This window comes from Argentina silus (genome assembly GCF_951799395.1).
Source record: "Argentina silus genome assembly, chromosome: 3".
Taxonomy (NCBI): domain Eukaryota; kingdom Metazoa; phylum Chordata; class Actinopteri; order Argentiniformes; family Argentinidae; genus Argentina; species Argentina silus.
Window position 1 is genome coordinate 787,437 of NC_139657.1, and position 13,338 is coordinate 800,774.

The 13,338-nt window shown below is 43.5% G+C and overlaps 3 protein-coding genes across 4 annotated transcripts in view; all 3 read left to right on the forward strand.

Annotated features, from left to right (window-relative positions):
• Positions 1–2,304: 2,304 nt before the first annotated feature.
• On the forward strand, positions 2,305–4,512 carry LOC310802621 (uncharacterized protein). Its single transcript, XM_083667091.1, has 2 exons — positions 2,305–2,559; positions 3,018–4,512. The coding sequence occupies exons 1-2, from the start codon at positions 2,307–2,309 to the stop codon at positions 3,938–3,940; spliced, it is 1,176 nt and encodes a 391-aa protein (XP_083523217.1). The 5' UTR covers positions 2,305–2,306; the 3' UTR covers positions 3,941–4,512.
• A 1,839-nt stretch (positions 4,513–6,351) lies between these two features.
• On the forward strand, positions 6,352–10,773 carry LOC310802611 (uncharacterized protein). 2 transcript variants are annotated; one of them, XM_083667076.1, is made up of 3 exons: positions 6,352–6,465; positions 8,184–8,497; positions 9,024–10,773. In XM_083667076.1, the coding sequence occupies exons 2-3, from the start codon at positions 8,221–8,223 to the stop codon at positions 10,208–10,210; spliced, it is 1,464 nt and encodes a 487-aa protein (XP_083523202.1). In that variant the 5' UTR covers positions 6,352–6,465; positions 8,184–8,220; the 3' UTR covers positions 10,211–10,773. The 2 variants fall into 2 exon arrangements, with proteins under 2 accessions (XP_083523202.1, XP_083523201.1); XM_083667075.1 differs by having other exon boundaries at positions 8,198–8,497.
• Positions 10,774–13,127: 2,354 nt separating this feature from the next.
• The window catches only part of LOC310801579 (C-signal-like), a gene marked incomplete at its 5' end in the record, with an annotated part of 2,835 nt that continues 2,624 nt past the window's right edge, over positions 13,128–13,338 (forward strand). The window contains one exon of the mRNA XM_083665645.1: positions 13,128–13,310. Coding sequence (XP_083521771.1) covers positions 13,128–13,310 — 183 coding nt within the window. The remainder of the gene's footprint in view (positions 13,311–13,338) is intronic.

The window sequence follows — 13,338 nt, forward strand, 5'->3', positions numbered from 1 at the left end:
ATGTTTTTAATGATGAGTTGGCGTCACCTCGAAACTCCTAAACAATCTATATGGCAAGACGCATCTTTCACCCAAGTTTCATCGAAATTGTCACAGTAAAAAATAATTGTTGGTGGAATGAATAGAGAGTAGAGGCCAGTGGTTGTTTCTGGACATGGTCAAGGACTACAACCAACATTTGTTTCCCGAGTGCTACACTGACACACAGTTTTCTAATCTGATGTTAAATAGTGTTGATAAATAATGAATGGAATATAACTGTTTTTTTATATTTTCAATATAAATAGATTAATTTGTAGCCTCTTTAGTTTTGTAATCATTCTGACACGTGTTTATTCTCTGTTGAATGTGCCTGTCCTTGTTAAGAAAGTGAAACGCCCAGTGATGATGTCATCAAAAGACGACAATGTGTGTGTTTTTGTCAGCGGAGCATTTTCATTCTATTTGATCAGTGATTGATTACATTCTCCTGATGCAAGACAACGGATGCAGTTCGATTCTCCCGGAGTGTGAATAAATGAAGCATCGCATCGCAGGTAAGGACAACTAAGGTATTAGCCAGATGAATAACTTGAACTGGGCAGAGGCATTCGTTCTTTTGTAGCCTATTCTAGTACCGTCCAGTATGGTGCATGTTAGCCCCGGTGTACAGTATGGAACTAGAGGACTTAAAGGCCCCCTGCACTAAAATACACGTTTTCCTGTATTTCACATGTTATTTCTGCATCGAGGTGTAGAATAAATACTGCTGAAGTGTGAAATCCATGATCAGCACCGTTTCGGAAGAGTTAACCTATGAAATGTTTTTTACACGCTGTTGCTCATTGTCTCCTGCTGCTGGGTCATCGCAGGACCTCGTTTTATGAGACTAATCACATTGATCCTTGTATTAGAACAGCCTCCCCAGCTCCACACTGATCCCCCCTAATCAGTTGGCAGAAGCAGGTCGCTATCCACCTTCTATAGCTCCGTTAGCTGCAGGTATGACGAGCAAACCATGTCATGCAGAAGCAGTGATGTTAGATTAACATAGATTTATAGTTTGATATCTATTAAATAAGACATGTTGAACAGATGTTACTGCAGCCTACCCTGACATTGGTCACATGTTGACTCTGTGATGCACGTAATGGCAACGGAGCACAAACCTATCAAAACAGCCATAACCAAATACTTTATTTTTTAATCTCTAATGTTTTTTTTTTTTGTTTTTTTTTAAATAGATCTTATGTTTTTTTTTTAATCGAAATTCTTTAGATGTATTTTTTAATTCACCCCTCCGCTGCTCCCAGCTCACCCCACCTCTCTCGATATGCCACCCTCTCTTGGTCTCCTTGTGCCATCGACCTTTCAGTTGTGCTGTGATGTCTGACATAGTTCCTGAAACTCTCCATTCTCAGAGCCTGCACAGATTCCAAGCCAAACATTAATCTTCATGCTAAGAGTATGATTATGTTGATTAATGATTATGTTGATTAATGATTGTCTGTCTGATACTAAGTCACCTGATACTGCCTGTTCTGCAGAAAACGTTATTTCTAGATGAATAAAACATTTATATGGTATTAAAAACCTTATATTAAAAACCTTATATGGGTTATTTTACGTATGTGAAAGGAGGACTGGTGGACCAACGCGTCAAACCTGGCCTTCATTAAGCCAATAGTAAGATCGTCGGAAACAGACAACGCATAACCATTGGCTTTACCTCCCATCAATCATCTCCCACAGCTCCTCCCCCCGGTGCTTACACACCACACGCTTCTGATTCAGAGCTACGCCTCGCAGCTGTGTGATTGGCTGAAATCACATAATAACAAAAACTTTACTCAGTAAATCCACTCCCACTAAGGTTACTGAAGTGCTGACAACCTGTTCCTCATCTGGCTGAGGACTCATTTCAAATTGCTTGCTTTTCGACGGCGTTGCTGGTTTACGTTGGCCATTTCAGGAGACGGTCACATGTGCAATTCAGAGGTCGCAGGTTCAATGCTCGTGTGGAGCAACTCCAAATGCAAGGAATGTTTGCAGCAACTTCATGTCCATCACACACATCCTCTGTTAGGTTTTTGAACTTAACTCTCCACTGTTTGTGCCTCTACCTTTGTTTACCCTACACAGATCCACCTCACAGCCCAGCTACCATGTCTGAACCCAAGTCCACAGAGTCCCTGGGTTCTGGCTGGGGTTCTCCAGTCCAGACAAGCACACAATGGGGTCCAGAGATGGTGAAAGTGAAGCTGGAGGACTGCAGTCAAACACTGGAACTCAATGTGGTAGTGAAAGAGGAGGAGGAGGAAGAAGTGATGGTGAAAGAAGAAGAGGAAAGAGGAGAGGAAGAAGATTTGTCCGTGAAAGAAGAGGAAGGAGGAGAGGAAGAAGATTTGTCCGTGAAAGAAGAGGAAAGAGGAGAGGAAGAAGATTTGTCCGTGAAAGAAGAGGAAGCAGGAGAGGAAGAAGATTTGTCCGTGAAAGAAGAGGAAGTGGAGGAGAAAGATGCGATCGTAAAAGAAGAGGAAGCAGGAGAGGATGTAGAGGAGAACGATAGAGAGTTGGATGGTGAGTTCATGTCATGAATCTGGCTAATGTTAAAATGGTATTCATCGTACAACTCCTCGTTAATGGTGTTAAAAGGATAGATGACTTTTGTACAGCTTATAGTCAGATGGTTCCTTACCCTGGAAGTACTCCATGGACCAGGAACAACAGTAATCCCTGCTTCAGTGTTGTTTATATCACCACAGCTAACAAAAAAACAACGGGATTTGGCCACAAATTAGCCGTGGCTAAAGTTAGCCTGAAGTTAGCTGAAGTTAGCCGTGGTTATAAACAGCTCTGAAGCATGGATTACAGTTTCCCCATGGACGACTTTTAGGGGCCTGCAAATGTGTGCCTCTTTTGTCTCTCCCAGTATGAGATTGATGAGATGTTGGTACTTCTGCCACTGCTGAGCCTATGGAAACACTCCTTGTTGCTCTCATGTTGTTATAATCCTGAATATGTTCCTATTCTTACAGGAGAGAGCTCCAACCCAGGCTCAGACAGCGAGCCCAGCTCCACTGCATCAGGAAACCATAAACAACACAGACAGAGGAGCTCAAGACAGAAGAATCACCACTGCATGGACTGCTTCAGTAGTTTCTATGAGCCAGAGGATTTGAGAAGTCACACCTGCAGGCCCCGTCCCTGTTTAGATTGCAGTGGGAGTTTAATTTGTCCATCTCACCTTAAATCACCCCCACAGACTCATAGAGGAGAAAAGACTTACCCTTGCCTTCAGTGTGGGAAAGGTTTTCTTACGATGAACAACCTAAAGAGACATCAAAGAATACACACAGGGGAGAAGCCATACCACTGCTCCCAGTGTGGGAAGAGTTTCAGTCAACTAGGAGACCTAAAGGTACATCAGAGTATACACACAGGAGAGAGGCCTTACCACTGCTCGCAGTGTGAGGAGAGTTTCAGTCAACAAGGAAACCTAAAGAGACATCAGAGAATACACACAGGAGAGAGGCCATACCACTGCTCCCAATGTGGGAAGAGATTCAATCGCTCCAGTGCCCTAAATAGACATCAGAAAATACACACAGGAGAGAAACCATACCACTGCTCCCAGTGTGGGAAGAGTTTCAGTCAACTAGGAGAATTAAAGACACATCAGAGAATACACACAGGAGAAAGACCATACCACTGCTCTCAGTGTGGGGAGAGTTTCAGTCAAATGGGACACCTAAAGATACATCAGAGAATACACACAGGAGAGAGGCCATACCACTGCTCTCAGTGTGGGAAGAGTTTCAGTCAAATAGGGCAACAAAAAAGCCATGAGAGAATACACACAGGGGAGAAGCCGTACCACTGCTCCCAATGTGACAAAAGTTTTTCACATTTGCCCAACCTTAAGAGACATCAGAGAATTCACACAGGAGAGAAGCCATAAGACTGCTCCCAGTGTGGGAAGAGTTATAGTCAGTCCTGCAACCCGATAAAACACCAGAGAAAGCATCATGGTCCAGACATTGACAGAGTTCCATTGCCCATGCCTTCTGGTGGTGAAGAAAAGATGTGATGGTGAAAGAAGGAGATGGAGAGAAAGTGACAGAAGTGGAAGTGGAGGAGGAACATGTGATGGTGAAAGAAGAGGAAGGAGGAGAGGAAGTTGAGGACTCTACTTTGCTAGCGGCAGCGCAGGCTACCTGTAGGTAGCGACCTCTCCGCGTTTTGTAACGTTCAGAACACACCTGATATCCCTGCTTCCCACTGCTGTCATGACTGCAGAGTCACTACCTATCTTCTGCTGTAGATTGAAGACCCATCTCTTCAGGCTACATGTTAACTGTCCCTTCTAAAGACCTCTTCATCCCCACTACCCCCCTGTGCAAGTTTCTCTCCTCTCCTCCCTTCTTCTAGCATTGTATCTGCCTATGGCCTCTGGTCTGAGCATTGATTACTTTATCTTATGATGACTGATGGATAGATGATTCACTCACTTAGACAAATGTATTTGCTGTAAGTCGCTTTGGAAAAAGGCATGTGCTAAATGCCATAAATGTAAATAAAAAATCTAAACCTGATATAGTTGTTGTGGTTGGAAGTTAAAATACACCTGATATAGTTGTTGTTGCTGGTTACACTAGTCATCCTTAGACATGTGCACAGCCTGACTGTACAAGAACAAAGCCAAGCAGCTGGCAAGATATGTGACCTTCAATATATTTTGACACTGGTGTGCTTACCACGTAATCGCAAGGTTCCTGGTTCGATTCCGACCCTCGACCTCTCTTGCATGTCATCCCTCCTTTCTGTCAGTCTCTACTGTCTCTATCCCAATAAAGCAGAAATGCCCTAAAAATATATTTTAAAAATATATATATATATTTTGGGTTATTTGATGTAATGCTTTACTAAACCCCCAAAAAGTTTCTGACAGAGCATTGGGTGGGGGTGTTGAAGTGAAGAGTGGGAGTGAGAGAGAGTGAATTATGCCTTTTGAATTATTCCAAAATGTGTTTTTTGGTTGAATTAGTGTTGTGATCACTAATTCATTAATCTAGCTCACTGTAGCTTATGGTGGACGATCATGGCATATTACTGGTTAAACATTGACTTACCTGGTTATTGATGTTAATTACACACAGGTGAGGCACCTGCTGTCCTCTCACACCCGTATGTATGTGTCTATTCATTCCTCTGTGTCTGTCTTGAGGAAGGCTACAGCCTAAACGTCAACTCTCTCCTGCTCTCCATTGCTGAGTATCGAATAAAGATACAAGAACATACTTTTTGCCCTCTAGTCTTTATTTTCCTTCATTAAACAAATACAAACACAGAAAGAAGACCGTCTCTCTGACACAAAGACAATGGGGGATTTCCTGTAACATTCTGTGTACGCATGGAGGACTGTGAGTTTGTGGTTGTCTTGTGTGCCTTTTGGTGGAGGTTTCTCACCAACTGTGTACAATAAGATGACGATGGTGGATGATTTCATTCTAAGGATCAATGCACATTACAATACATCAATCAGTTCATATGGGAGCTTATTTCAGATCAACAACTTTCAGTAACATTCCCTGGTCTAAGAGAGACCCCTACTGGTCAATAAGAAGAACTACACCAAATACACTGATACTGGGGCCGTGAGTCTGTCTTTGAGGCCTGTACAATTTCCCTTTAAGTGTAGTAAAAAAATAATATATATAATTTTAAATCTACAGTCTCCAATTCAAGGTAAGGCTTCATAGCCTCAGTCTTGGTGTGACGGGCGGGTTTGAACCTGGGTCTCATCACTCCATCACATTGTCATCACGTCAGCATTGTTTCCTGTCCCCACGCTGTCCCTCCTCTCAGGAGACGATAGATGGATCCTTCCCCGGGGCTTTTGAACGTCTCTCATCAGTCTTATTGAACATGTCTCCCTGACAGAGAAGGACCCTGGACCCCTAGACTCTAGACACTTGTGTAGATCTGAAAGGTGATAGGATAGGTCTAAGCACGATGGGTGTGGCTCCACCTGCCCTCTGATAGGCTAGGTTACACCTGTCCAACCCTTTCAGGTGCAGACAAGTGAGTCATAGCCAAGGACTACTACCAACATGTGAATCCCCCAGGCAGGAGTTTTTATAATCTGATGTTAAATAATGTTGATAAATAATGAATGGGATAGAACTGATATGTTTTTATAGTTTTTTTTAAAAATAATATTAATAGATTAATGTATGTACCATGTTCAGTTTTGTGATCATTCTGCTACCTATTTATTCTCTGTTAAGTTTATTCTCCCTTAAAAAAAACACACGCAAAAAACCGCCCACTGATGACGTCATCAAAAGACGACAATGTGTGTGTTTTTGTCAGCGGAGCATTTTCATTCTATTTGATCAGTGATTGATTACATTCTCCTGATGCAAGACAACGGATGCAGTTCGATTCTCCCGGAGTGTGAATAAATGAAGCATCGCATCGCAGGTAAGGACAACTAAGGTATTAGCCAGATGAATAACTTTAACTGGGCAGAGGCATTCGTTCTTTTGTAGCCTATTCTAGTACCGTCCAGTATGGTGCATGTTAGCCCCGGTGTACAGTATGGAACTAGAGGACTTAAAGGCCCCCTGCACTAAAATACACGTTTTCCTGTATTTCACATGTTATTTCTGCATCGAGGTGTAGAATAAATACTGCTGAAGTGTGAAATCCATGATCAGCACCGTTTCGGAAGAGTTAACCTATGAAATGTTTTTTACACGCTGTTGCTCATTGTCTCCTGCTGCTGGGTCATCGCAGGACCTCGTTTTATGAGACTAATCACATTGATCCTTGTATTAGAACAGCCTCCCCAGCTCCACACTGATCCCCCCTAATCAGTTGGCAGAAGCAGGTCGCTATCCACGTTGTTGATATTGCGCAATAATCTTAATAGTCCAATGTGAAAGACAAGTAAAAGTGTATTTAACTGGTGTTTAGAGGTCTAATTAAAGTAATATGCGTTTATATCTAGCTAGATTAATAGATTGTGAATTAGCATATGTGTTGTTGGAAAAAAATAACACTTTTTTGCGATTGTGAAGTTGGATCATTGATATCTGCATATAGCGTACAACGAATCCAGCCAGGACCCGGTGAAGGAGGCACTACCGGTAGTGGTTTCATACCTGAGGAACGAACCCTAACTCTGCCTCAGCGGTGCGGTTATTCCCTGCAGGGCGCTGCACAGAGTATTCAGCCATTTTAAGACAGATTCCAATCCCGACAATGTTCAGTTCTAAGTGACCTGCAACCTGGGCGTAACCGTAGGGAACAATTGTGTAGCCCAATGGTAATGGGTTGTCTTGGGTCTTGCTGACGCTGAGCCTGTTACCAACGCCCTGGTACACAATACATTTACATCTACATTTACATTTATATTGATGGCATTTAGCAGACGCCTTTATCCAAAGCGACTTACAACAAATACATTTGTTTAAGTAAGTGAATCATCCATCCAACAGTCATCATAAGACAAAGTCATCGATGCTCACAAAACTGTGTTGGCCTCATGTCTGTAGGTCTGTAGTTTACTGACTGGCTTCAACATACATTTGCTACTGACCAAAGTAATGATGTTGCTAAAGTGCTAGTCTCGTTCCCAGACACTTCCACCCACATATATGAAAGGTCTGGTGGACCAACGCGCCAAACCTGGCCTTCATTAAGCCAATGGTAAGATCGTCGGAAACAGACAACGCGTAACCATTGGCTTTACCTCCCATCAATCATCTCCCACAGCCCCTCCCCCCGGTGCTTACACACCACACGTTTCTGATTCAGAGCTACGCCTCGTTGCCGTATGATTGGCTGAAATCAAATAATAACAAAAACTTTACTCAGTAAATCCACTCCCAGTAAGGCCAGGTTTGAGTCCTTGTTATTGCAGGCTTATATGCGCTGTGTGCAATAGCCTGAGGACAAGGTTACTGAAGTGCTGACAACCTGTTCTTCATCTGCGCTGAGGACTAATTTCAAATTGCTTGCTTTTCGATGGCGTAGCTGGTTGACATTGGGTTGAGTAGACCGTCATGTGTGTTGGCGATTCAGAGGTCGCAGGTTCGAGTGTGGAGCAGCAACTTGATGTCTGTCACACATGTCTTCTCTTAGGTTTTTGGTCATCTCAAAGTTTGTGAAATTAACTGTTTGTGCCTCTACCTTAGTTTACCCTACACAGATCCACCTCACAGCCCAGCTACCATGTCTGAACCCAAGTCCACAGAGTCCCCTGGTTCTGGCTGTGGTTCTCCAGTCCAGACAAGCACACAATGGGGTCCAGAGATGGTGGCAGTGAAGCTGGAGGACTGCAGTCAAACACTGGAACACAATGTGGTAGTGAAAGAGGAGGAAGTGATGGTGAAAGAAGAGGAAGGAGGAGAGGAAGAAGATTCGTCGGTGAAAGAAGAGGAAGGAGGAGAGGAAGAAGATTTGTCGGTGAAAGAAGAGGAAGAGATGGAGAAAGATAAAGAGTTGGATGGTAAGTTCATGAATCTGGCTAATGTTAACATTGTATTTATTGTACAATCCTCCGTCAATGGTGTTAAAGGGATAGTTGACTTTTGTACACCTTATAGAAAGATTGTTCCGTAACCTGGAAGTACTCCATGGACCAGGAACAACAGTAATCCCTGCTTCAGTGTTGTTTATATCACCACAGCTAACAAAAAAACAACGGGATTTGGCCACAAACATTGAACTTCATCTAACTGCCCCCATCACTCCCGTTGTTTGTTGTTAGCCGTGGCTGAAGTTAGCTGAAGTTAGCCGTGGTTCTAAACAGCTCTGAAGCATGGATTACAGTTTCTCCATGGACGACTTTTAGGGGCTTGTAAATGTGTGCCTCTTTTGTCTCTCCCATTATGGGATTGATAAATCTCTCTTGAACTCTGTGTTCAGTCATAGTACTCTGCAGACCCCAGAGATGTTGTTACTTCTGGCATTGCTGAGCCTATGGAAGCACTACTCATGTTGTTATAATCCTGAATATGTTCCTATCCTTACAGGAGAGAGGTCCAACCCAGGCTCAGACAGCGAGCCCAGCTCCACCACATCAGGAAACCATAAACAACACAGACAGAGGAGCTCAAGACGGAAGAATCACCACTGCATGGACTGCTTCAGTAGTTTCTATGAGCCAGAGGATTTGAGAAGTCACACCTGCAGGCCCCGTCCCTGTTTAGATTGCAGTGAGAGTTTCATTTGTCCAACTCACCTGAAATCACACCCACAGACTCATAGAGAAGAAAAGACTTACCCTTGCCTTCAGTGTGGGAAGAGTTTTAGTCACACTAGCAGCCTAAAGAGGCATCAGAGGATCCACACAGGAGAGAGGCCATACCATTGCTCCCAATGTGGGAAGAGTTTCAAGTACACTAGCGGCCTAAATAGCCATGAGAGAATACACTCAGGACAGAAGCCATACCACTGCTCCCAATGTGGGAAGAGTTTCAATCGTCATGGCAACCTAAAGACACATTCAAAAGTACACACAGGAGAGAGACTACACCACTGCTCTAAGTGTGGGAAGAGTTTTAAACACTTGAGCGCTCTAAATAGCCATGAGAGAATACACACAGGAGAGAGGCAATACCACTGCTCCCAGTGTGGGAAGGGTTTCAAAAACTCTGGAAACCTAAAGGTACATCAGAGAATGCATACAGGAGAGAGACCATACCACTGCTCAGAGTGTGGGAAGAGTTACTGTCAATTAGGAGACCTAAAGGTACATCAGAGACTACACACAAGAGAGAGACCATACCACTGCTCAGAGTGTGGGAAGAGTTTCAGTCACTCTAGCACCCTAAAGGGGCATCAGAAAATACACACAGGAGAGAGGCCATACCACTGCTCCCAGTGTGGGAAGAGTTTCAATCAACTAGGAAACCTTAAAACACATCAGAGAATACACACAGGAGAGAGGCCATACCACTGCACAGAGTGTGACAAGAGTTTCAAATACTTTCACATTCTAAAGGCACATCAGAGAATACACACAAGAGAGAGGCCATACCACTGCTCCCAGTGTGGGGAGAGTTTCAGTCAACTAGGAAACCTTAAGACACATCAGAGAATACACACAGGAGAGAGGCCATACCACTGCTCCAAATGTTGGAAGACTTTCAGTCACTCTGGCACCTTAAAGGACCATCAGACAATACACACAGGAGAGACGGGCCATACCACTGCTTAAAGTGTGGGGAGAGTTTCAGTCACCCTGGCACCTTAAAGGAACATCAGACAATACACACAGGAGAGACGGGCCATACCACTGCTCCCAGTGTGGGGAGAGTTTCAGTACGTTCTGTCAACTGTTGATACACCAGAGAGCATCCTGGTCCATCCATCATCAAAGTTCTGTTGTCCCTAGTATAAGAAAGAAGACATGGGGGCAGATTCATCCGTTTATTTATAGTAAAATGTGTCTTCTACAATATCTGTCATCAACAAAGGTCTTTATGGTAGCAGAATTTCTACCATAACTGTGTTATTCTTGTCTATAACTTGTCTATAACTGTTCTGAATCATGTGTTATAACTTGTCTATAACTATTCTGAATCATGTGTACTTTTATGTGTGGAAGGAAAAGCAGCTGCTGCAACAGCAACAGTTAATGGGGTTCCTTTCATCCTAATGAACTAAACTACTAATGTGCCATTTTTATATCCCTATTGATTAATTGATTTATTGAAAAAAAACGAATGGTTTGTGTGTGTGTGTGCGTGCTTGCATGTGTGTGTTGGTTAAGTTAGTTGAGTTATGTGTCTGTCTTGAGAAAGGCAAGGGCTGAAATGTCAACTCTACTGTTCTCTGTTGCTGGGTTTGGAATAAACATACTTTTTCCCTCCAGTTTTTACTTTCCTGCAAATACAAACACAGAAAGAAGACAACAACACACACTCACACACACATATACTCACACACACACACACACACACACACACACATATACTCACACACAGGATTCATAGCTGTCAGCTATAAATGCCATTGGCATATTTTGGCTGCAATTACGAAAATTGGACAACTCAGACTATTTACAAGCCGCAATAAAATGTTTTGTTATTTAGAATATTGTCTCGATATGTACAAATGCAAGAGGAGTTCTATGAAAGCCTGTTCCCTCCAGGTGGATTTCTTTCATAGCCAACAAGCCATGTAAGAAACATATTCATTTTTCATATTCAGTATTTTTGCCGAATTTAAGGCACGTACATGCGTACATGCACATCCAAGGCACGTGTGTTGGTGAAACAGGAAACCCGATGCAGGTCAGAAAAACACTGAAACCTGCCTCTACTTTAGCAACTGCCTGCGTTGGTTCCACCAATCAGACGTCATCATTCATGACCCTAAACAATTATTTCTGAATCAATGTTCTTTTTTCAAACAATGGTCTTCTCAGTAATTGAGATAACAATAACATCATATAATAACACTTTAAAATGGTCTGTTATTCACTATTACATTGTAAAATGGTAATTACCATTGTGTGTGTGTGTGTGTGTGTGTGTGTGTGTGTGTGTGTGTGTGTGTGTGTGTGTGTGTGTGTGTGTGTGTGTGTGTGTACTCTTGAGCTGTAGGGAGGGTGGTGTTGGACAGAGGCCAGGAACAGAGTGGATGTTCTTCTTAACATATTAAATACGTTCCTTTTGATTGGTGGCCGTCTTCTTCTCTGTGATTGGTGCAGCCATACAATACATTCAACTTCCTTCTGCAGCCACCAGGGTTCCCGTAGTGAACTCACTCCATTTCCACAACTGGATTCCACCACATATTGACTTGCTCAAAGATTGCATTAATGTGAGATTGAGTTCAATTCTCAGTTGTGGCCACTAGATGGCAGAGTTACACATCCTCCTCCTGTGTGGCTGACTGCAGAGGAGAGCCAGAGCAGTTGGTTGCAGCTGAGAGATGGACGACCACCAGAGTTACTATAGAACGTTGACCAGCTGATAGGCTGCACCAGAGCTTCCTGCACTTCCTGATTCATGTCTCCTGGGTTATCACAAGGATATTTTCTGGATTACCTGAATTATGTCAATAACATGTCATGAAAACGTGAATACACCATGAGGAACCATTATGAATCATAATGACGAAGCTGGATTGATGTTGACCTGTCCTTCACCTCTAATGATGGGCGTTCACCTGCCACCACCTTCCCCAAGTCTCTCCTCCTTCCCAGAATATTTCTGCTTCTGTTTTAGATAAGAGACTTGGGGAAGGTGGTGGCAGGTGAACGCCCATCATTAGAGGTGTAGGACAGGTCAACATCAATGAATCAAGAACTTTCTATAGTAACTCTGCATGGTCGTCCAGACCGGCATCCATACTGAAATGGATGCACTCGCTGCAATGTAAGTCGCTTTATGTAACAGCTATATTATGTTATGTGACTTCATACATCCTACAACCAGCTTCAGAGCTCTGATCTGATCATGTCGATTCAGTTCACACTCATTCAACCGTCATGGAATAGAAGAAGGAAGACAGCGTTTCTCAATTTGAAGATTTAAGATTCATTCAATATCGTGATGAATTAATCAATATTCATTCAATATTGGGGTTTGTGTGTGTGTGTGTGTGTGTGTGTGTGTGAGAGAGTGTGTGTGTGTGTGTGTGTGTCATTTTTGATAACAGATCCAGTAAGTGTTCTTGCTTAGCTTCAGGTTGGTCAGAGAGACGTATTGGATGGACATAGTTGTGTCCCTCTCGGCGTCTCGTGTGTTTCCTCCACCAGGGGGCAGACAGCCGACTGGAAACAACAATGAAATGGAAAGGATGAAGGAGGAATGGTATCAAACTAATCAAACACACAGTGTTTGACACCATTCCCTGATTCCGTTCCATCCATTGCAACAAGCCTGTCCTCTGATTTCTACCTCAACCAGACATTGCAGTAAAGTTGTGCTAAGATTGTGCTAAGATTGTGCTAAGATTGTGCTAGCGTTGTGCTAGAACTGTGCTGGCTCTATATAGATGTGTTTGCGTAGGAGAGGTATATGGTGGTGCGTTTGTGCCAAGGTACAACCCTGGGTAAATATTAACAGGTGAGAGAGCAGGAACACAGACAGCCAACCCAGTCAGACAGCCAACCCACGGTGAGCATGGCGAGCACAGCGAGGACACCAGTAACGAGCGGTGAGGTCTCAGGCGGTGGCGGTTCTGTTCTGGTGACGGGTTCGAACCGGGGGATCGGCCTGGAGGTGGTCCGTCAGCTGACAGAGGCCACAAACCCTCCAGACCACATCTTTGCCAGCTGCCGAGACCCAGAGGGACCCAGAGCTCTGGTAGGCCAGGACGCTGTGTGTTTGTGTG

Bases quoted from the DNA above. Each gene is read 5' to 3' on its own strand.
- LOC310802621 (XM_083667091.1), top strand. From the start codon at position 2,307: ATGGTGAAAGAAGAAGAGGAAAGAGGAGAGGAAGAAGATTTGTCCGTG. The intron at 2,560-3,017 runs GTGAGTTCATGT...CTATTCTTACAG, and splicing joins GAACGATAGAGAGTTGGATG to GAGAGAGCTCCAACCCAGGC.
- LOC310802611 (XM_083667075.1), top strand. The intron at 8,498-9,023 runs GTAAGTTCATGA...CTATCCTTACAG, and splicing joins GAAAGATAAAGAGTTGGATG to GAGAGAGGTCCAACCCAGGC.